General features: G+C 36.1%; 4 protein-coding genes across 9 annotated transcripts; 2 read left to right on the top strand and 2 right to left on the bottom strand.

Moving 5' to 3' along the window:
- Positions 1–1,156: 1,156 nt before the first annotated feature.
- On the bottom strand, positions 1,157–4,550 carry LOC104877623 (uncharacterized). 4 transcript variants are annotated; one of them, XM_019217074.2, is made up of 4 exons: positions 4,321–4,519; positions 2,999–3,066; positions 1,858–2,859; positions 1,157–1,718 (listed from the first exon to the last, which is right to left on the bottom strand). In XM_019217074.2, the coding sequence occupies exons 1-3, from the start codon at positions 4,466–4,468 to the stop codon at positions 1,888–1,890; spliced, it is 1,188 nt and encodes a 395-aa protein (XP_019072619.1). In that variant the 5' UTR covers positions 4,469–4,519; the 3' UTR covers positions 1,157–1,718; positions 1,858–1,887. The 4 variants fall into 4 exon arrangements, with proteins under 4 accessions (XP_019072619.1, XP_019072620.1, XP_010644590.1 ...); XM_019217075.2 differs by adding an exon at positions 3,305–3,352 and having other exon boundaries at positions 1,157–2,859; positions 4,369–4,519; XM_010646288.3 differs by having other exon boundaries at positions 1,157–2,859; positions 4,369–4,550.
- Positions 4,551–4,624: 74 nt separating this feature from the next.
- On the top strand, positions 4,625–11,434 carry LOC100253242 (uncharacterized). The gene is made up of 18 exons (XM_002266076.4): positions 4,625–4,824; positions 5,333–5,395; positions 5,499–5,653; positions 5,882–5,995; positions 6,472–6,537; positions 7,299–7,382; positions 7,461–7,547; positions 7,840–7,931; positions 8,010–8,070; positions 8,333–8,392; positions 8,873–8,933; positions 9,360–9,467; positions 9,640–9,758; positions 9,860–9,931; positions 10,056–10,141; positions 10,454–10,550; positions 10,677–10,815; positions 10,906–11,434. The coding sequence occupies exons 1-17, from the start codon at positions 4,704–4,706 to the stop codon at positions 10,806–10,808; spliced, it is 1,578 nt and encodes a 525-aa protein (XP_002266112.1). The 5' UTR covers positions 4,625–4,703; the 3' UTR covers positions 10,809–10,815; positions 10,906–11,434.
- Positions 11,435–13,830: 2,396 nt separating this feature from the next.
- Positions 13,831–21,269, top strand: LOC100258377 (poly(A)-specific ribonuclease PARN). 3 transcript variants are annotated; one of them, XM_059735384.1, is made up of 8 exons: positions 13,831–14,283; positions 14,782–14,912; positions 15,515–15,843; positions 17,502–17,612; positions 17,978–18,104; positions 18,187–18,457; positions 18,936–19,816; positions 20,080–21,269. In XM_059735384.1, the coding sequence occupies exons 1-7, from the start codon at positions 13,910–13,912 to the stop codon at positions 19,795–19,797; spliced, it is 2,205 nt and encodes a 734-aa protein (XP_059591367.1). In that variant the 5' UTR covers positions 13,831–13,909; the 3' UTR covers positions 19,798–19,816; positions 20,080–21,269. The 3 variants fall into 3 exon arrangements, with proteins under 3 accessions (XP_059591367.1, XP_010644585.1, XP_019073011.1); XM_010646283.3 differs by lacking the exon at positions 20,080–21,269 and adding an exon at positions 19,903–19,961; XM_019217466.2 differs by lacking the exon at positions 20,080–21,269 and having other exon boundaries at positions 18,936–19,996.
- Positions 20,040–20,996, bottom strand: LOC100263521 (early nodulin-like protein 6). Its single transcript, XM_002268990.3, has 2 exons — positions 20,798–20,996; positions 20,040–20,624 (listed from the first exon to the last, which is right to left on the bottom strand). The coding sequence occupies exons 1-2, from the start codon at positions 20,994–20,996 to the stop codon at positions 20,191–20,193; spliced, it is 633 nt and encodes a 210-aa protein (XP_002269026.1). The 3' UTR covers positions 20,040–20,190.
- Positions 21,270–21,577: the final 308 nt, after the last annotated feature.

The following is a 21,577-nucleotide window of genomic DNA, read 5'->3' as shown; positions in this document are numbered from 1 at the left end:
AATCATATTATATTTGTAACATCAATATTATAAAGGGATAATGGTATGTTGGAACAATTGGGCCAAAAATTAAGATTTGACCTATAAAATTTGCATAATTGATGGGAAGAATATAAAACATGAAGAGATTAATATACCCTTTAAAACTATTTTGAATATTTTTTATCACAATATTTGACAAACTTTTTTATCTTAATTTTTTTTAATAATTATTCTGAAAATTTATTGTTTTTAGAAAACTAATTTTTAAAAATATATATATATATATCATTTAAAAAATAATTTTGACATATTTTTAGTTATTTTTTACATACCTAATTTTAAAAATATATATTTTCCAAGATGTTTAATTTTTAAATAATAATAACAATAATTTATTTTTATTTTTTTGGAAAATAGTGTATTTTTTTCCAAATCACTAAATTAAATTAAATTTTATTGAGGTTTACAAAAGGAATAAAATTTAAATTAATGTTTTTTTACTATTTTTTTTCATAGTCAATAAAAATCATTTTTGGAAAGATAAAAAATTCATATCCTTCTTCTCAATTTTCACACTTCCTCTAGGTCTTTAACTTAAATAGTGAACTTGAACCAAAACCTAATTTTTGGACTCAACTAGGTCCAAAACACAATTGTCCCTATTATAAACCCGCACACCTTTGGTATGGTTGTTGAATTGTCAATGTAAAATATCTATAATTACTTTAATGAAAAGGGTATTTGTAACTGGGGAAAGGTTGCCAAATATATTGCAAGATGAGCTTTGGGATCTAAATTTGAACTAGACTCCTCGTTTAGGACAATGGTAAACCTACCAATGCAAGTTTTTGGCCCATCATTTTCTTGGGAGAGCTAACATTTTCCTTTCTTTAGTTTAAAAATATATACTTGTTCAATCCAACTATTCTTTGCTAGTTGTCAGTCGGATATGACCACCCAGAAGAGAGAAAATTCCCTAGAAAAGTTATCTGAAACTTTCTCCTTCCATTCGTGGGTTTCTTTTAGATTGGGAAAAATGGATTCTTAAAGTCATTCTTTTTCTCTTTATATCAGAAAGGACCAGAGAGAGAGGGTGGCTGCAGAAGCAATTGATTCCTTACTTTGGCCACAATTCATAGCAAGTCCCAAGTATCCCAAACCCAACAAAAGCACATTACAGGGTTGTAGGCTTCATTTTTCAACACAAAAATATACATGTGAAATGCAGCAGTAATGATAAACACAGCTTTTGATCTTTTATTTACAGCAATTGAGATCAAGACATGGCTTCGTCACTGCTATACAAACACAACACTTTTCATAACCTCCAAATGGAAGGGGAAAAAAGACGATACACATGCACAAGACAGCCCTTAATAAGTAGATTTTACAGCAAACTGCATGGGGGTTTACGGCCTTTTCTAATCTGGAAAATGAATCCCCACTGGTTTTGTAGGCTAGATTAATGAAAACAATGATGTACAGCAACTGACATGGTAGAGCAGTGGCTTTACAAATGATAAAAGCTCTAATTTGATTCTTTACTTGTAGACATATTAGGACATAGCAATTTCAGCAGTTGTACAGTGTCCAATGGCTAGAACAAGGCTCCATTAGAGTCATGCTCTTAAGAGAAATAGGGTATCTTGTTCATGTTCTTTTGTCTCAGGTGGGCTCACCAGGTGAAGTATAGAAAATCTTGATTCACCAAATATATGTTCTCACACAACAAGACCCTGGGAAATCACCTAATGATTAAGAAGGAAAAAGAGGAGAGAATCGATATAATATGCATTTAGGATTGCTCGAGGTTGTAACCTCTAGTTTTTGCAGCATAGCACTGTATGAGCATAACAAATTAATGCATGGACATACCAGTCTATGACATGGGCAACTCGGGTTTCTTCAGTCGTCATCATCACTCATTTCAAAGACCATACTTCTAACAAGAGAAGAGTCAAGTCCTAACAGTTTTCCATCTTTGAATCTGCTAATAGAAATTGCCGGTCTTTGCTTACTTGAAGAAATACCAAGAGTATTTGAGGCCATGACAAGGCGTTTCCCAACCTCAGTTATTTCAAGCTTATCTCTGGAAGTTCCAGGTCTTGAGTTAGTTGACAGTGAGAAAGGTGTCTCTCTTGCTGGTGTTTTGGTTGTGAGCAGTGGCGTGGTACCAATTTGTATGTCTGAGTGATTGCCATCTGTTGTCACCCTCAATTGTTCGTTTGACCAACTAGAAATCACTCTAGAATTAACCTCAGAGCTTGAAGGACTTCCAAAGTGATTCATGCCATCAAAATTTGAGAAGTATCTCTCGATGATACCTGAAACTGATACTACTTCAGATGACCTTTCACTAGGACACTCAACCACTTTGCTGATCCATTCTTTTCGATGCTCTTCTTCATTCCCCGATGTACAGAAGCCAGACCTCTCCTTGGCAGAAGGACCTGAAATTTTTTTACTTCTACCAGGACATCCATTCTCAATGCCACTCACTGTGCATGCCAGGGAGCGATTTTTCTTCACTCTCTTCCTTCTACTTTTCCTTGAAAAATACACAGTTCTTAGAAGCCCCCACAGAACAGCTTTGAGGCAATGATATCTTTTTATTCTCCTCCTCCTACCTTTACTTTTGTTTTTATCCCTAACAGCAATTGCAGTATAGCTTTTGGGTTCCATAGGATCAGTTACATTGCTACCATCATAAGTATGATTCCTCGTTTCTACAGTTACATGGTTGGATAAACTGGACAAATCAGAGCCACCAAGGGAACTCGCTTCTGTGTGTAAAAACCATGTTCCTTTCAAACCCTGGAAAGCATGCTTTATAGGCACTGATTCAGGCAGGTGGTAAAAGCACGATTTCCGCCTCACCTACCAGAACCAAAAGGAAGATGAATAAACACATTTACAACCATGCAATGAAGATGAAGCAGAGCATTAAAAAGACAACCTGGTAGAAAACCAGAACTTCAAAAGAATCTAAAAGGAAAGGCACACTTTAAGGATGTACCATTAATCCATAAACCCTGATCTCTCCCAGTTCTGGGAAACAATTGAAGTGTGTTTTCTCAAGTTCTCCTGCAGAACAGATTCAGATTGACTAAATTTCCCATAAAAGATAAAAATATGCAATATCATGCTCCAAGATATACAACAAACCGAGAAATATTTGACTCTTGAATCAGATGTAACTGACTGAGACATTCTTAAGTATCTTTTAGGAGATATCAATGCCCAAAACCAACTTGCTCCAATAGACACTTACATGCCCATTTCGATGGAATTTTAATGATCAATTAAATCCTCGGTCAAGTACCTTAGGTCGAGTGCAATCATCAAAGAAGTTACACATATGATAGAAAACCTATTAATTCAATACACAAGAATGAACCTAAATTGAAAACACTGAAGTCAAATAGGAAAAATATCTACAAAGCATGTTGTGACTATACTAATACTGTAGAAACTTGAAACTCGATGACCCAATCAAATAAACAAATAAAAACTAAGTGCGTGTTTGTATACATTTCCTAGTTTTTGTTCTTGAAAATAGAAAGTCTTATACAAAATATAAGAATTCTTATATAACAAATAAGTACATCATACATGCATTGCATACTTAAAAATACTTTTTAAAATTTTCAAAATTTAAGTAAAAAATTTTTACTTTCTCAAATTTTAAATTTTGGAAAGGGTTTGTAAGAACACAAAGTAAATTCCTTAATTTTGTATAAGAATTCTTATATTTTGTATGGGTTGGACCTTCATTTTCTTTCCCCTGTTTCTAGTTTCTGCAAGGTTCTTATCTTCATGTTCAGATGTTCTTTGATTTATGGGTCATTGGCCTATATATTCCTTTCTACCAATAAACATTTGCCCCAAATGCAATTTCTCCAGTACCTCTGCTTCTTCTAGCAAACATGTTTCTTAAAAAGTGAATCCAAACAGAACCCAAGTAAACCTAAATAATCAGCAAGAAAAAAGAAAGTAAAGAAAGAAATCAAAACCACCATTCCAGAACTCTTCCCAACGATCACTTCATATTCCTAAATCTCTATTCACAGCACATAGCAATATAAAACAGCAATGACCCACAAGGATTCATGGCACGATTACAAAACAAAGCTCCATTTCCCCCCAAAACAACCAATTTCGTGAATCACACACAATTAGCTACAGAAAACAGCAATACCCAGAAAATTCATGGCACAAAATTTCAAACCAGAGCGCCATTGCCCCAAAAGAAGCAATTTTTTCCTTTATTTATTTATTTATTTTGTGAAAAACACATAAAAAACAGAATTTGATAATCATTAAGAAGAAATACATTACCAGAAAATGAAGTGGAAAAATAAAGGATCAAGTAGAGGAGAGGCATACTCATGAAATCTCCAGACGTAATATTTGGAGAGACAGAGAGGGCTACGTGGGTGCCCATGTTGGTGTCAGTGAACACTGGGACTTCAACACTACAACCCATCACTGGCGGGGTGAAGACAAACCAACTTTTGGCTATATTGGAGTCCTATATATATATATATATATATATATATATACTATGTGCTATACATACCATTTGCTTTCTCCAAAACGCACCGTTTTATCTACTACCCAAATCAAAACGCGCCGTTTTGAGGAGCTTTTCTTCGAACGCCGTCGTTTTATTGTGCTTTTATCTCCCACCTCACTCTCGCCCCCTCTGGGACGAAGGTCCAATGGCGCAAGTGCTCTCCTTTGGATTGAGGATTCGGTGTTCGGACGCCCGCAGAACTTCTTCTAAGCCTTTGAAGGTTGCGAAGACGAGGCCCAACACGGCAATTCCAACTCGGTCAACAGGTAAACTCGGTTTACTTTGTTTGGGTTCCGAGAAAATGCGGGAAAAAGGAAATGGTTTGGTGAAAAAAATTTATCTTAGGTTCGGTTGAATTGAGGCTTTTTTTATTACGCTCAGTTGAGTGACGGCCCGCATTTTCTCCGCGGTGTATGAAGATTGGGAACTTAATTTTGTTGGGTGCCTAGAATGAAGGAAAACGATTGGGTTGCTTAGAGACTGCAAAATTTGAATATTATGTTTTACGTTGTGTTGGTTTCCAAACAACTGAGTAAAGCGGTGGCTCTGTTGAAGGAAGGCTTTTGCTTTTGCAGATTTTCTCCGAAACCAAACATAGCATGAGCAGCATGAGAAAATAATTTTATTTTTTCTTGCCTTTGCTTCAGTTTTCTCAGCGGCCAAACAGAAGATTGGCTTAAACATTGCCATGTAGTGAATGCCCATGAATTGTGTTTGTTTGAGGCTGGTTTAGCAGCTTCTTTTTGTGACTCACCCACAGAATGTGGTTAGCAGGTACTCGTCGGAATGCCAACAGAACATACGGTGTCAATTTGGAGATTTCCCCTCATAGAGCTGGTAAATTTTTTTTATCTTTTACACATTTTTTATGTCTCTCTAATCTCTGTGCATGCATAGCGTGCCTTTTAGTGGTGTATGATACAATCTTTGGCCTATGCAGTCTCTGCAGTGAGATTGATGAGAATAGAGCTGGGCGGCGCTTTTGCTGACCTCTTGAACGAGAGAGGAAAGGGTTCTGGTGATAATGAGATGGGTTATGTTGAAAGAACTCTTGGTTTTCGAACCCGAGATTTGGATGATCGGGACCTTAGATTGGTGTGTCTTCCTCTTTTGCCCTCTTGTTTTGTAATCTTTTCTTTTGTATCATATTGTGTTTGTTTTGATGAAATTGAGATAATGATGCTTTGTTGTATCTCCTTTAATATTTTGAGGACTAAATAGTGGATTGATCTGTGCTGGTTGTTGGAATAGTTTATTATGGGAATGACATGCTGTGCTTTAATACTAGTGTTTAACCCATATATATTTTTCCTTATAATTTAGGTTACGGATATTGTTGGAGGTTCTATTCGTTGGCGAAGGTACCTTGACCATCTGATTGTTTCGCTATGCCATGATTCAAAAACATTTAGAAGCATGGAACCTCTTCTCTTACAGGTATATATGTTTTACAAATTTCCTAATGGGTGGTGCATGGTGAAAATATTGTTTGAATAGTAGCTAGAGTGTGGAAAGTATACTAGTTGAATAATTCTTAAGAAGCCATGCATTATATTTTGTTGTGGATTTTTCATGATGTCCATTCATGTAAAAGAAAGAAATTCTTACATCCAAATGAGCTCTAGTTCATGTGGGGGCATGCTAACCGAATGATGATCTGTGGAACTTATTTAATCCTACCGTATGCCAATATTTCCTCCTTCCCATATGTCAAAGTTTTACCTCTTTTTGCAATGGTAGGGCTGTCATGTTGGTGAAACAGTTCAGAGGTCGACTATGCAGTTATCCTCAAATGTCTGAATTCCTTGTTGTTTGCATAACTGCCTTAAACAATTATTTGTACATTACGACTTCCATCTAATGGAAGTATCTCATCCTTCTATCTTAACATGTTCTTTGCATCTTTGTTCTAGATTCTCCGAATTGGTTTCTACGAGATTGTCAATCTAGATATGCCACCATATGCTGTTGTAGATGAGGTAAATCTTTACACTTTGGTTCCCCCCTAAGTTAGTTCTTATCATTATTCTTAATTTTAATTATAAGTGCTTTATTCTCAATAGGAAGTTCTTCCTAAGATACATAACCATAAATGACAGTGGAAATTGAAGTAGCCCTTACGGTTCAAGGAATCAGTAGAATATTCATGGATAATGAGCTTTTGATTTGGAACCTACCATTCTGTATCTGCCATTTAGAGATATATTTCAATGATAATTTACTGGGTGATGGTTGGAGATATGTTATTTTATGTAATTTTCATTAGTCAAAAATGAAAGTTTGACATAGATTGATTTCAAAATTTGCTAACTTGGGAAATTTGGACTGGAACATACGTTCAAAGGTTGTATCACCACTCAGCTGATTTCCGCTGTACCTACCCAAAGGACCATAACTTAGATGAATGTAGAATATTTCTCCCAGACTTGATTGTCAGCATGGTTCAGTCATTTAGTGTTTTGAATGGAGGTAGCTTATGCTTACCAAATTATGGATGCCAATTTCTTTTTCAATTTGTATATTGGTGGAGACCAGATCTGATCCCAATCTCATTGCAGCCCTGGCATGTAATCTCTTCTTTAAATGCTGTCTCAGGAATGTGCCAAGTATTTTGGGCTTAGAGCATTTTTTGCCCCAGTATATTTCCACAGCTTTGGCCCGTAATCTCCTTTAAATATTCCCTTTGGTCAAATTTCAAGTGGTCTTCTCTATGGTTTTTTTTTTTTTTTTTCAACTGCAGAATGTGAGGCTTGCAAAGGTTGCCCTTAGACCAGGTGCTGGTAACATGGTCAATGCAATTCTCCGGAAACTAGTTTTGCTTAAGGTTTGTGCTATTATATTTATATAATCAAATGGTAACCGCCATGATTTTGGTGTATGGCTTAATCTTTTAGGTATGCAGGAAAAAAACTCCCTTCCTTTACCTAAACTTGAAGGCGATGATCGTGCACAAGCACGTGCTCTTGCAACCCTTTATTCCCATCCAGTTGTAAGTTTGTAACTGCAACCTGAATTATTATGTCAACATATATTTATTGTATCGAATAATCTGGGAGTGAACAAAGAGCTAGTTGAGATGAAGTAAACTATTTAATTAATCCATGGTTCTGTACAAACCAATATTCAAGGAGAGATATTTTATTGTCATACCCTATTCTAATTTATCTTCGTTGACGAGTAAGGGTCCTTTGTTAGTCTCTCTTACAATCTAGGTGGATAAATTAAGCTGTTCATGATGTTACTGCTCATGGTTGTTGCTTTTCTGTTTTTGTACTTTCTAGTGGATGGTACGAAGATGGACAAAGTATCTTGGGCAAGAAGAAGCTATTAAATTGATGATGTGGAACAACAGTGAGCCCAGTTTTAGTCTGAGGTATTCCGATACATTTTACCTTTTTTCCATTAATTACTAAGTGGATCTCATAGCTACCTCTTATAATGATAATGTCAGAGCAAACAGCGGAAAGGGGTTTACAAGAGCTGATCTTGTGATGCGGCTTAAAATGTTGAAGGTGCTGGACAGATGTTATAATGACCTTAAAATTTGAAGTTGCTTTTATAGGGACCCACTGTGGGTTGTTTTGCTCTGTTAACATATACTTGTGAAAGATTTTCCAAAGTTCTAAATTATCCCTTATGCGCTTGCCTGTTGAAATATTTTGTTGTATCCATGGTCTTTGCTGCTAAATTGCTGAAATTGTTATTTTCACAAGTTCACTTTTTCTGGTCATGCCTTACTGCTGGGAATCCCGGTTTTCTTGTGCTGATCTTCAGGTTCCACATGAGCTTTCTCCACATTTGGATAATTTTGTCCGCATCAGAACTGGGATGCAGGTTAGTGTTGAATATGATTGCTTTAGAAGTTGATCTTTTGTGAAAAAGTAAAGGTCCATCTACCTGCTATGTTGGCACTGTGGCCGGCATTATGTTTTGTTCTATTTAGTTGCTAGCAGACGTCTTTAGTCTCTGCAATACAGTGCAAATATTGAAGGTAGCTCAACCTGTTAGTCTGTGAAGATTCTCTTTGCAGGATTGAGTTCCTAGATCACACATTAATTTTGATGTTGCTTTAAGGTCATTGCTTGATCAGCTGCAACCAAATCCAAATTTGTCTTTGGACTTATTATATCATCTATTGTGTTGTGGAGCTAATTGCAAGGCTTCCTACAAAAAAAAGGGGAGAAGGGGAGTGGGGGTGGGGGGAATCACACTCATGCGACTTAGAATATTGATTTTCATTATTATCCGGTTCTTTATTCTGACCTTTTTTTTCACTGTTCTCCAGTTCTAATTTCCTGGATTTCCTTACTTCAGATTGTCATACAAGCTCAATTACTGAAAGAAGGTTTATGCTCAGTCCAGGATGAAAGTGCAGGTCATTCACCCTAACTTCCACCAGATATGGCTTAAAGCATAGAGTTTGAGTAAAATAAGATATGAATTTCTGGTTCAAACTTTTGTTTCTCTTGGAACATAACTTTATATGCATGGGTTCTGGTAAATTCTTGCTCAACCAGTTGGAAGCTTAAGGCATATGTGTTTTTGTATATAGCACTACTTGGTCATTTTTCTTTATAAGTTTGCTTCACCATTGCCTTGTTTTCACAAATGTATGTGCACCATGCCAGCATGAAAGTGAAAAACGGAGCACAAATGGCACTGTCATGTGTGCGTGTGTTTTCCAGATTGAAATATAATCTATTTCTGCTTCAGTTCTCCTCTGCTCTGATCTTTCATTTCAATTATTTTGAACCTCATTTAATCGCACAATCTTTACTAATAGAACACAACCTTGCTGCAGGTCTGGTAGTTTCTGTCGTGGATCCACAACCTGGTGAGAGCATTATTGATTGCTGTGCTGCTCCTGGAGGAAAGACCATTTTTATGGCATCCTGTTTAAGTGGCCAAGGTAATCTTTCCTCTGAGAAAGGTCATATCTTGCACTTGAAGTGTTTGCTACTTTTGAAGCATCATGTAAAAGTATTATTCTTTTCCTTTTAAAAAGGGAAAATACCAGTGAAATTTCTTGAGAAACTCAGTTTAGTTCTGAATGATATGGAATGTTCCTTACTGGATTTTAGGTATGGTGCATGCAATTGACATTAACAAAGGTCGGTTGAGAATCGTTAAAGAGACAGCCAAGTTGCTCCTAGTTGATGATGTTATCACTACCGTTCATGCTGATCTTTGTACCTTTGCCGTAAGTTGCACACCCTAGAAAATGCAGAAAGATCGACGAACCTTTTGGAACATCTAATTTCTTTTTTTGTTGATTCTTTCTTCTTCTTTTTTTCTTTTTAGAAAAATAATCCGGTGAAGTCTGATAAGGTTTTGCTGGATGCTCCATGTTCTGGACTGGGTGTTCTCTCAAAGGTATTTGCATGATGTTATTTTTCAGCAAGTTCAACAAACTCTTTTTTCTTGATCTTTTCTTCTGGGCTTGTCTTTTACTGGTTACTATTTTAATGATGTTATTTAATTCTTGAACTTGTTAAAGAGAGCGGACTTGCGTTGGAATAGGAGTTTAGAGGATATGGAACAACTCAAGAATTTACAGGATGAGCTGTTAGATGCTGCTGCCATGTGAGATCCAGAACTCCGCTCTTCTGATGTTTTTTTCTTTTCTTTGTTTCCTCTGTCTAAAGAAAATAGGTATTGTTGCACAGAAATTCAACACAATCATGTTTTTCATTGGATGCAACATAATGACTCGGTTATTAAAACTTCAACAAACTTTGCCGAATCTGGAAATTTAAATCATTCATAGAATTTACATGAAATTTATAACTATGAATAGTTTTAGCATAACTCCAGGCCTCAGCTATTGTTTATCTAAATGGCATGCCTTTGATAACATGTCTTCTATTTTATTTATTTTGTGTCTTGTTTTCAAAGATTGGTTAAGCCTGGTGGAGTATTAGTATACAGCACATGTTCCATTGATCCCGAAGAGAATGAAGAGAGAGTGGCTGCATTTCTTCAGAGGCACCCGGTAGGAGTGATTACTCAAACTTTGAAATGCCTTAAAATGCAGAAGATAAAAAATATTTTGTTCGTTTTTCCTTGTTCTGTCAATGACATTCTAACTAGTTTTGCAATTGATGATTTATAATGCCAGGAATTCAGCATCGATCCTGTTGGCAGATATGTTCCATCCGATTTTGTAACAGAGGGTGGTTTTTATTTCTCCAACCCAGTCAAGCATGCACTAGATGGTGCTTTTGCTGCCCGTTTGGTTCGATCCTCATAAAACAAATGTAAGTAAAGCCACCCCTGAGTTCTCTGAGAATTTTCTCGATGTGATTCAATGGATAAAGGTTTGTGACCCTGTTTTTGTTGCATGACAGTACTCCATGGTTCTCCAGATATATTCTATTACTGAACCAGAGCAAGAAGAGAGATCCATGCCTGGACCAACCCTCTTCATCAAATGCTTGAGAAGTACACCCTACAGGAGCTGTGGGATTAACTCAAAAATCAAGACCTGATGTATGGGATGATACATCATGTGTTGGCTTGAGTTGGGTGAAATTGAAACCGAATGTTGTTGGGAGACAGACACTGGACAAGTTCTTAAAGAGGAGGGGCTCTGCAACAAGAATGAAGAATCAGAGAGATATGGCCTAAGGCAGCATCCTTGCAGCAGTGGCATAACCCCCTCTAACTCAATGCCTATATCCAACTGATTATCCATGAATGTAATATTACTACAAGCATGCATTATGCTTTGGAAACTGTCTGGATTTTTATTAAGCAACCCCCATGGATGCTATGCATGTGAATCTCTCGAGTGTTGTCACTCCACCAAATACTGCTGGTTGGGGTTTATATAAATATTCAATATCACTGAAAATAAAATAATTTTTTTTTATGGAATTTTAAAAAATAATAATAAATACTAATATGAAGATAAAATTTTTATTTTATTAAATTTTAGGTCATGTTTGATCATTTTTTTAAAAAAATAATAATTTTATATTTTAAAAAATAAGAAAACACATTTGACAACTAAAAAATAAAAAACTGATTTTATTTTTCAAAACAAAAAACATGATTTTTTTTTCATTTGTTTTCACTTATTTTCTAATGATTGTTTTAAAAAATAATTAGAATAATGTATAAAATGATTAAAAATAAAACATCACATTTAAAGTTATTTCTAAAACATATTTAAAAACATTGAAAACAAGTTAGGTACATTTTAAATTCTCAAATAGATTTTTTATTCTACAAAATGTCAAATAATGGTTTTCAAAAACCGTTTTTCAAAACTATTTGTGAAAATGTTTCCCAAACATAACCTTAATATTTAAAAACATGGTATCATGCATGATAAAGTAGTAATGATAACTTGATAAGTTCTATTTTGACTTAATAACATAAATACTACTCGGATGCTTGGTAAATCAACTTAATAGCTTAAAGCGACTTAATAACTTAATTTAAGTCATTAAGTAAATTAAGTATGTTTGAAAAAGTGACTTATTAGTATTACTTAAAATCAAAACAACTTGAAGTAGTAAGTAAAACCAATTAACTTATTGAGAAAACAAAGGTTATGCTTAGTTAAGAAGAACACCCAAAAGGGGGGGATGAATTGAGTTTTTAAATTTTTTTCAATCACAACAAATTCAAACACAATAGAAGCAAAATAAAGAGATAGAGTTTAGAGAATTCAAACTCGGGTTTATAGTGGTTCAGCACTTCCTTGCCTACGTCCACTCTCCTCAATCTCCTAACCAAGTAAGGGTTCCACTAACTTGAAGCTTCAACCAAGTTTCTAATCTTCTTACACTTGGATTCCGGCTCCAATGGGCTCTTACACAATCTTTTCAAGATTCAAACTTCTTGAAGGCTTTAACACTCAGATTTTTACAAGAAATAATCCCTCAACCTAACTTAAGGATAGCTCAAATACAAGACAAAGCTAGGATGACACACAAAAGTGCACTAAAGGATATGCAAGTGGTGATTTAATGCACTATGAAAGAAATGAGAGCTTTTTGATTAAGAACAGGTAGGTAGGCTATTGAATGCAAGTGTTCTCTTGTTAATAAATGAAGTGAAGCTATCAATTTATAGGTTTCTAAGCTCGAGAGTCAAAAACAACAAAAGGTAACCTCGTCTGGTCGAGTTAGGGGTCGACCGGTTCACTAGTCGTTGGAGCATTTAATGCATGACAGGTTACCGTTGCCTCGACCGAACATCTACCGGGAAGAGAATCCCCTCAACCTGGAAGAGAAGGCTACTGGGAGAGAGAGAAACTTTTAGGCCTCCCTCGACCGGTCCTCGATCGGACGAGCACAATTGATCGATCGGTTCCTCAACCGGTTGAGCCGGTTGGGCATTTTTTGCCCCGAAAACCTATTTTTTTAATTCCTTTCTTTTCTAACACTTAGGCAAGGTCTTTAGGTAAATTATTAAGCCAATTATAAAACATTTTGCCTAAGGTACATTAGTTAAAAACTCAGGTTTTAATGAAATCGAAGTTTTAAAAAATAAACCGAGTTTTTTAAAATGCATGAAACGTGTGAAAATCCTAAGTGCACTCATGCACTCATCTTACATTAGTTTCCTATGATCACAAGTCTTCCAAGCATTTCGATCTTGTATCCAATTGGTCATTTGATGAATTTTCGAGTTTATACCTGAAATTCTTAATCATTAAACCAATTAGTCACTTAACCATGGTTTGTTATCATCAAAACCCGATTAGAAGAACCCTTGGACTAACACTTATTTTTAAGTTAACATTTTTATTTACCTTTTTTACTTCATGATCTTTTTTACTACTTCACGATCGTCATTGTTACTCAACCTCCTTTATCCTAATTATAATTTATAATAATAAATATGTCAAATTAACGATTTATAATAAGTTTTAAGTTAATTTATTAAAAAAATTTAATATTTAAAGTTAAGTTATTGAGTAATAAGCATTAAGTTTTACCAAATACCCATCCCTTACCGATATTTCAATGAGCTTATCAAGAATATTATTGATTTTTTCATTGTCCTGCTCCTTACCAATTTCATTTATGATCCAAACTCAAAATTATTTTTAATTTTTTTATAGCCCAAAATTAGAATTATTATTCAATTTAAAAATAAAAATAAATAAATAATAAAAACAAAAGGGGAAAAAGAAGTAGAAAAGAGGAAGAAAATAAAATAATGGGGCCTTACACTGAAAGTTCTATATCACAAGGCCCAAAAGAATCACGCCCACAAGCTCAGTCCAGCCCATTTTAAAACGACGTCGTTCGCTAACACCTCCCTAAGAACATTAACCCATCTTCTGTATATGCCCTAGTCATCTCCCTCCCAAGTCCCAACAACGATGCGCAGAGAATGAAGCAATGGCCTCTGCTTCGTTCTCTCTCCGAAAGCCTAACCCGAACCCTAGCTGCCCATTCTGCTTACACTCTTCGCTTCCTCTCCTCCGCCACAGCCTCACCAACCTTTGCTCTCAAGAACGTTACCAAGTCCAACTTCGAGTCCTCCCTCGCCGACCTCCGGCGCCATGTTCGCGACGCCGATTTCGTGGCCATTGACCTCGAGATGACCGGCGTCACCAGCGCTCCTTGGAGAGAATCCTTCGAGTTTGATCGGTTTGATGTTCAGTATCTCAAGGTTAAGGACTCGGCGGAGAAGTTCGCTGTTGTCCAGTTCGGTGTTTGTCCCTTCCGGTGGGACAGTTCTAGGCATTGCTTCGTGGCTCATCCGTGAGTTCTTCGATCTGTTTGGCTGGGAAAAGTTGTAGGAACGAAAAAGAAAACTAAATTTTAAAATATTTTTATTTCTGGTGGCTGTAGCAGTGTCAGTTCGGTGGACGGATTCTGTTTTTTTGAGAAAACTTTTAGTTTGATTTATTGTGTTTGCCGCATTTTCTCGGCAACCAAAAGGAGGACTTGGTGTGGTATCCTTAGAAACGTTAAACGTAGAAATAAAGGCCTTAGAACTGTCATGTTTTCTCAAAGTAAGAAACTTCTTCTGTTCTACACACTCTTCTTTATAGCATGACGTGCTACCAGTGAACATGGTATTCAATTTAAAGAAATCAAATTAGCAAATGAAGGAGATAGCTTTTGGAACTTGAAAAGAAGTGTATAAGATAAGGGATTGTCACCTTCTTAAGAATAATGTAGATCTTCCTAAATGCATTTCATCTGCATATAAAATGGGCCCATGAATGAATCTTACATGGTGACCTTCTTTGACAGGCACAATTTTTATGTTTTTCCTCGGCAAGAGCTTCCAGTTGATGGCCCTTCATATGAGTTCCTCTGCCAGACAACGTCAATTGACTTCCTAGCTAAATACCAGTTTGATTTCAATGCCTGTATATATGAAGGTAGTTCATTTTCAATCTATATGCAGCTTTCTTTTTCTTTCTTGTGCCTTAATTTGTAAATATTTTTTGAAATCTAAGTTTTTGGGCAAATTTGGCGATAGAAGGGTTTGTAATGTTTATAAAGTTTAATATGTCCTTTGCATATTAAATGGCCCCTATTCCATTTCCCTCTTTAGATGGTTAAGACAAAAAGTGAGGATTTATTGAAAGTGCCAATGGGCCACAACCCATTTCAATGCAGAGCATAAAGGATTATAAGAGAAAAGCTATTAGGAAAAGAAGAGAGGGAAAGGGGCCTGTAAAAGAAGATGTAAATCACTACACATCATAGAAGAACTCAAAAAGTGAACCTCTCCATAGCCCACTGCATAATCAGGACCAGAATGACCAGGACTAATGAATATGATTTTTGTCTTAATGGGAGGCAGCGCTTTCCCTTCAAAAAATCTTGATTTCCTTCCATGTGATCCACTGTCCACAGCAAGTACAGACCCGTGGCTTAGGATTATTATCACTGATCATAAATGTATTTATATCATATTATTCTGTTGTGTCATCTGTCATGGTTTTATTTTGAGGACTTCACTCTTGGATGATCTCAGGAGTATCTTATTTATCCAGAGAACAAGAGAATGAAATGCTGAGATGCCTAAATTCCGAATGTGATGATGAGATGTCACTATTGTGGCGTAACATGAAAGAAGTTAGAGACACGCCACTGGTTAGTGTGGCAGATGTTCTCTTCAGCGAAAGAATGAAGAACAGGTTCAATGAATGGCGCAAGGAGTTATTACAGGATAGAAAGGGAGGGTCTCAATTTCTGGAGACCTCAAATGACATGAAGCAACAATTTCAAACTATTTTCTTTAAGATGCGACCAGCTCTTATATTGAATGGGTTCACTGCTCATCAGCTGAGATTGATTCAATTGGTAATGTTTCATTTTAGGTTTATCTTTTATTATCTAGTTTGTGACTTGCGAGAAAATTGTCCTAGAAACACTCAAGGAAAATTTCTCTATGATTGTTCAAGTTTTGAATACAAGTTAAATTTAAAAAATGTTGGCATGTTTTGTATGTGAAAGAGTACAGGTAAAATAGAAACCCTCTTGGCATTCTAACTGTGTTCCTGAGTGTTATATAATTGGGCTGTGCATATTCTTTATAACTTCATACACTTCTTCAATTGTTAACCAAAGGCAATTTAAAAAATGCAGCCATTTTCTTTGTCAACTCTAAGAATCCAGCCCCAGTCCGACTCTTTCCTCCAGATGTGCTCTTCAACCATACAGGATTATCAATACAGATGGATAATCCAATGTTTGCGATCATATTTATGGTTAAAGCCACTTCTAGTCAATTCTCTCTTCTTCTTTTTTTTCTTTTTCTTTTTCTTTTGGGAAAAGCAGAAATAAAAACATCAGCAACAACTTCTCGACTCTGAGAATCAAGCCCCAGTCCTACTGTTTCCTCCAGATGTGCTCTTCAACTATGCAGGATTATCAATATAGATGGATGATCTAAAGTTCATGGTCATATTTATGGTTAAAGTCACTTCTAGTCAATTCTCTCTTCTTTATTTTCTTTTTCTTTTCGGAAAAGCAGAAATAAAAATGTCGGTAACAACAGTACATAGTACCTACTGGAAGCACCATCAATTTGTCAGAAGAAAGAACCCAAATAAATGGAAAATACACCTAAGAGCAGAAGATGAATTTATACCACCAATTAGCTATCATGTTTGCAGTACTTTGGCAGTCCTTGGTTCTCATAGAGGGCCTCAATTGTCTATACAGGGCTCTACATTTGGTATTTTTCTGAATCAGAGTGGACCATTTGGAAGAAGTCCTCTTGCATCTTATTTGGGGGCTTGATTTATATGGAGAAAACAATTTTTTTAAAAAAAAAAAAAGTAAAAAAGAATAAAAAAGAAGTAGAAGAAAATCTCTATAAGATTGTTGTCTGCATTGTGTAAGCCACTTTGAAATGTTTAACACTCAATACTCATGAGCAGAAAAATGTTAAACTTTGTGTATATGACATTAAAACTGCTCTCTCAATTTCAGAGCCTAGTATTTTGAATGTCTGATATTGTCTCTTGGTTTGTGGTTTAATTAGTGAACCTCTTACATTCATTTGTTAATTAAACCTTTCCATTTTCCTAGCTTCTTGCATCTTTTCCTCTGCTTCTGATGGATTTCCTCTTCTTTTATGCTTGCGCAGTTGATTTGTCTGAAAGTTGGTGTGGATGAGACCATAAAATTCATATTCTGTGTCTTCATTGTTTGTAAATTTTTGAGGATTGGAATATCTATGGCTCTCTTTAAGATTGTTGCTTATCCCTTCAACCAATGCAATTATTCGTTTATGCTATGTCTGTCTTCTACACTACACATGTATAGCCCGGTTGTTAACTTGTATTTATTTGTTTTGGCTACTATTTTTTCTCTAGCATGTTCAAGTTAATCATTTTGTTAATTTCTTGTACAGTTATCAGTACCAAATACTATGCTTGTGTTTTTTCACAGTGGTTTAGTTTACACCTGCTGATATTTTAGCATTACTAATTTATGAAACTTAAAACATACAGGTCATAAAGAAGCATTTTAAAGATCTTGTTTACATCCGTTCAAGTGGCGATGGTTCCTACTCAGAACTAATAGTATATATAGACTCTGACAATGACAAGAACCTACTTATGGTAAGATATGAGTCTTAAGACTTTTGGGAAGTAACTGTTATTGAGTTTGTACACGCAATATAACAAATATATGGAGGTCACTAAAGCTATAGTTTATATTGTATTTTGTCTTTTCAAGAGGTATTAATTAATGGAAGATTAGATTGGCTATGCTTTCTGAAATTTCAACAAAATAATTAATTTCTTTGGACGGAGGGAGGAGTTAATTATTTATATATATATATATATATAGATAGATAGATAGATAGATACTTCTACATTTAATATATGAGCATGATTGAGCTGAAGAATGAGATGAAAAAAAGAACATCTGTATTGTTCATTACATTACCTGCACCTGATTGAAGACAAATTTTTATCTACAGAAAGAGGTGAAGGATGGGCTTCGCAGAGAAGCAGAGATGAAAATTAAAACTGCGGTTGGGTTCCGGCATGTCATTGACCTTCTTTCCTCTGAACAGAAGTTGATTGTTGGCCACAATTGCCTTTTAGGTGCAAACAGATATCATTTTTATTTGGTGGCTATCTTTATATTGAATAAGATTTAACCAAAAGCTCTATTTATGTGACACAGATATTGCACACATATACAACAAATTCTTTGGACCTCTTCCATTGACTGCTGAAGATTTTGTCTCCTCTATTCACAAGTACTTCCCATACATGATTGATACAAAAATACTCTTGAATACAAATAATGTACTTAAGCATCTGATGAAGAATGGCAGCACATCACTATCGAAGGCATTTGCCTCATTGTGTCCGCAAATTGCTTCCAGTTCCAAAAACTCGGGTTTGGCTTTCCAGCCATGGGTTGAAGTTGAGGTGCAAGTGGATGATATGAGGTTTGGCTTCCCTAGTTTTCCTTCTAGGATATGGAATTCTACTATTTTGTTACAATATGACATTATTTGAATCTTAGAACTTTAAATTTAAAGTAAGAAATCAAGTGCTTTAATGATTATTACATCTAATTTGTTGACATAGAGACAAGTGTCAAAGCCCTACATGATGCAGGTGCTAGATGTTGCTACTTATAAATCTGAACACAGCAGCATGCACCTCTGTTTAGAGTTAAATAATAAGTTTGACAACCTTTCTTGTAGTGAAGTGTGACATGTGTTCTTTTCTGCAAAACATATATGAAAGTTGATTGAGGAAAGGATGGAATAAGAAAACAAAAATGGATAGCCTTCCTTTCAAGAACATAACAATGACCTCAGAACAATACATTGCTACTTATCCCTGCCTGTTCTCTAAGCTGAGATGAGCCAGTTGTTTGTCATTTCTTTTTCTGACTCTAAACTGAAAATGTGTTTGCAGGTCCTCCAACTGGAACTCCGGAGCCAAGCATGAAGCTGGCTATGATGCTTTTATGACTGGGTGTGTCTTTGCTCAGGCATGCAGTAATTTAGGAATTGATTTCAAGAAACATTCTTCCTCAGCAAACTTGGCCCACAATAAAAATCTCCAGAAGCATGTCAATCACCTCTACTTCAGCTGGGTTAATGGAGACATTATTGATCTCGGTACTGGAAACAGAATTGCGGCAACTACAGTTTGTTATAACCTGAAAAGGCGGTACCCAAAGATTTTGTTCTCTAATATTGTCATAGTATGGGGATTTCCTTCCCAACTCTCATCAAAGAAGATAAGAGAGTGTATCTCTAAAGCTTTTGGTCCAATTTCTGTTACTACCATCTATCACTTGGATGAAACTGCAGTTTTTGTTCAATTCAGCAAGCCAGAGTTGGTGGCTGACTTTCTGGTTTTAAAAGAAACCTTAGAGACAATTCAAGATCCAATCTCAGTTTTGCATCCCCTCTCAGTACTGTTGGAAGGTGGAAACACTTGTGCTGCCAGCTATGAAACTTATAAAGAGATTTGTAGCTCACCCATCTCCAAAGTCATGTTTGCAGATCAGGCCAAGGCTGTTGGCATTAAATGGAAAACCAAATTAATTGAATCAAAAGAAAAGGTGAAGACTCAAGAAGACGAAAGTTTCAGCAAAGAAAATGGAGCCACTGATGCTGCTTCTGATCCTGCTGATAAAAGCAAGACCAGGAAGATCGAAGATGTGATAGATAATCTTTCAGATGACCGTATCTCAGGTAGTGAAATCATAGATTCTTTGTATGCTGCCCAAACCAAGCTTAGCAAGCATATTAGAACTACAAATTTATGAGCCTCTGGCCTCATTGTAGGTAATTTTCCAAATGCAATTCCCTGATTCATGTCTTTTCAAATTTTAACAAAATAGAATAAAATCTTTTACCCTGTATTTTAACAGGATCCTTGTAATTCATTTATGTATACAAAAGTCGAGAGAACTACATGTCTTTATTTGAACCAGTCTTCTCAATCTGAGTAAGCATTTTTCTGTACATGAAACATATATGCATCAATGGCAATTTACAATTTTGGATATAAATGAAATGATTGTTTCTTTCAAATTAATCATCTGCAGCTAAGAGAACTGAAACAACATGGATCATGATATGAAGGTCTCAGACAAGGCAATCATCAATCAACTAAAACTACAGCTAAAAATGAAAATCATCCACCTTGCCTATTGCTCTTAAATGAACAAATAGAGAATGACCCAGACTCCGCCAAGGGCGGTCACAAAATATGATGCTATAGACAACTTGGTGGTGGAATTTAGCGACGGCGGTGGCACCCAGTTGAAAGAGCTCCGGTCATTCCCACCACCGGCTTTAGGCGGAAGTGCAGATACATAAGCGGCTTCAGGTGAAAATGCAGATCCATCAGTCTTAGGTGAAGGTGCTGGTTCTGGAGGCTTGACTTCGGATTGGGCCATTACTCGAATGATCAGTTTCTGACCTGACTGGCAGTGATCAGGCTGGCCACTGATGAAATAGAAAACCCCATGGCCATCAAATCGGAAGAGTGTGTTTCCATCTTCGAATTTGGAGATGGGGTTTGAGGTGTTGCAGTTTGTGTAATCTGTGTAGTTCACTACCAGCACTGAGTCCTGCTGGTACTTGAAATCTGAAACATTCACAAACAGGAAAACAAAGCAAGCAAATTCATCTGTAGTATCACAACACTAAGGCTCCATTTGGTTGCAGAGAAAATGCAGGAAAAGAGAGGACTCAAAACCTTGAAATAAAAGAATTGAACTTTTTTAAAACCACACAAGCTTACAATGCTCCTTGACTTACACACAGAATCACCGACATGGAACCTGTTCTTTTCAGCCCAGCCATTGTAAGTTTCTGTCTCATTTCCTGTAGGTTTGGTCCAACCTCCCTCACCCCCCACCTGGAAGGTGTACGACGACACAGAGACAACAGCAGTGGAGACTAAAAGAGACGTAAAGAAAGCAGAGTTGCAGATTTTTGTTGCTAAAAGGAAAGCCATGACCAACTCTTCTGCAGAAAAGCAATGCAACTGAGGTTACTCTCTGCAAATTAGGGATTTTTTGGTTATATACAAAGTAGTGGGATAGCGGTTAAGTCAGTTATTTCTCTCATGGATTGAGAATAGAGAGAGAGAGAGAGAGAGAGGTGGGTAGTGGGGTTGGGTGGTTAAAGCCTGAACTAGACATTGGTTTACCTAGCATATCATCATCATCTATGGAAAGAAGAAGAAAAAAGTTTGAAGAACTTCTTGGAGCCAAGCATATAATATGGTGCAAGGCAATCTTCAAGCAGCTAGAATTGGCTTTGTTGGGGCCACTCACACCACCTTGCATTATTAGTGACCCAAAGGGAAAAGCTGACTGCTTCACCACAACAATTAAAGCCTGAAGGTCATTTTTTTCACCAAAAAAATTCAAATAATATCGAGGTTAAGAATGTTTAGCAGGCAAAAGTTTAAGATGATGAACTTTTAACAACTTCTTGCAATGTTTTTTTGGAGTAAAAAGCAAATGAAATAGGGTAACATTGTTGCCAAAAAAAAACCTTAGGAATAGAACTTAATTTAACTCTTAGTATATG

This window comes from Vitis vinifera, chromosome 19, assembly GCF_030704535.1.
Source record: "Vitis vinifera cultivar Pinot Noir 40024 chromosome 19, ASM3070453v1".
Classification (NCBI taxonomy): Eukaryota; Viridiplantae; Streptophyta; class Magnoliopsida; order Vitales; family Vitaceae; genus Vitis; species Vitis vinifera.
This window is presented reverse-complemented; position numbering and strand designations above follow the sequence as displayed.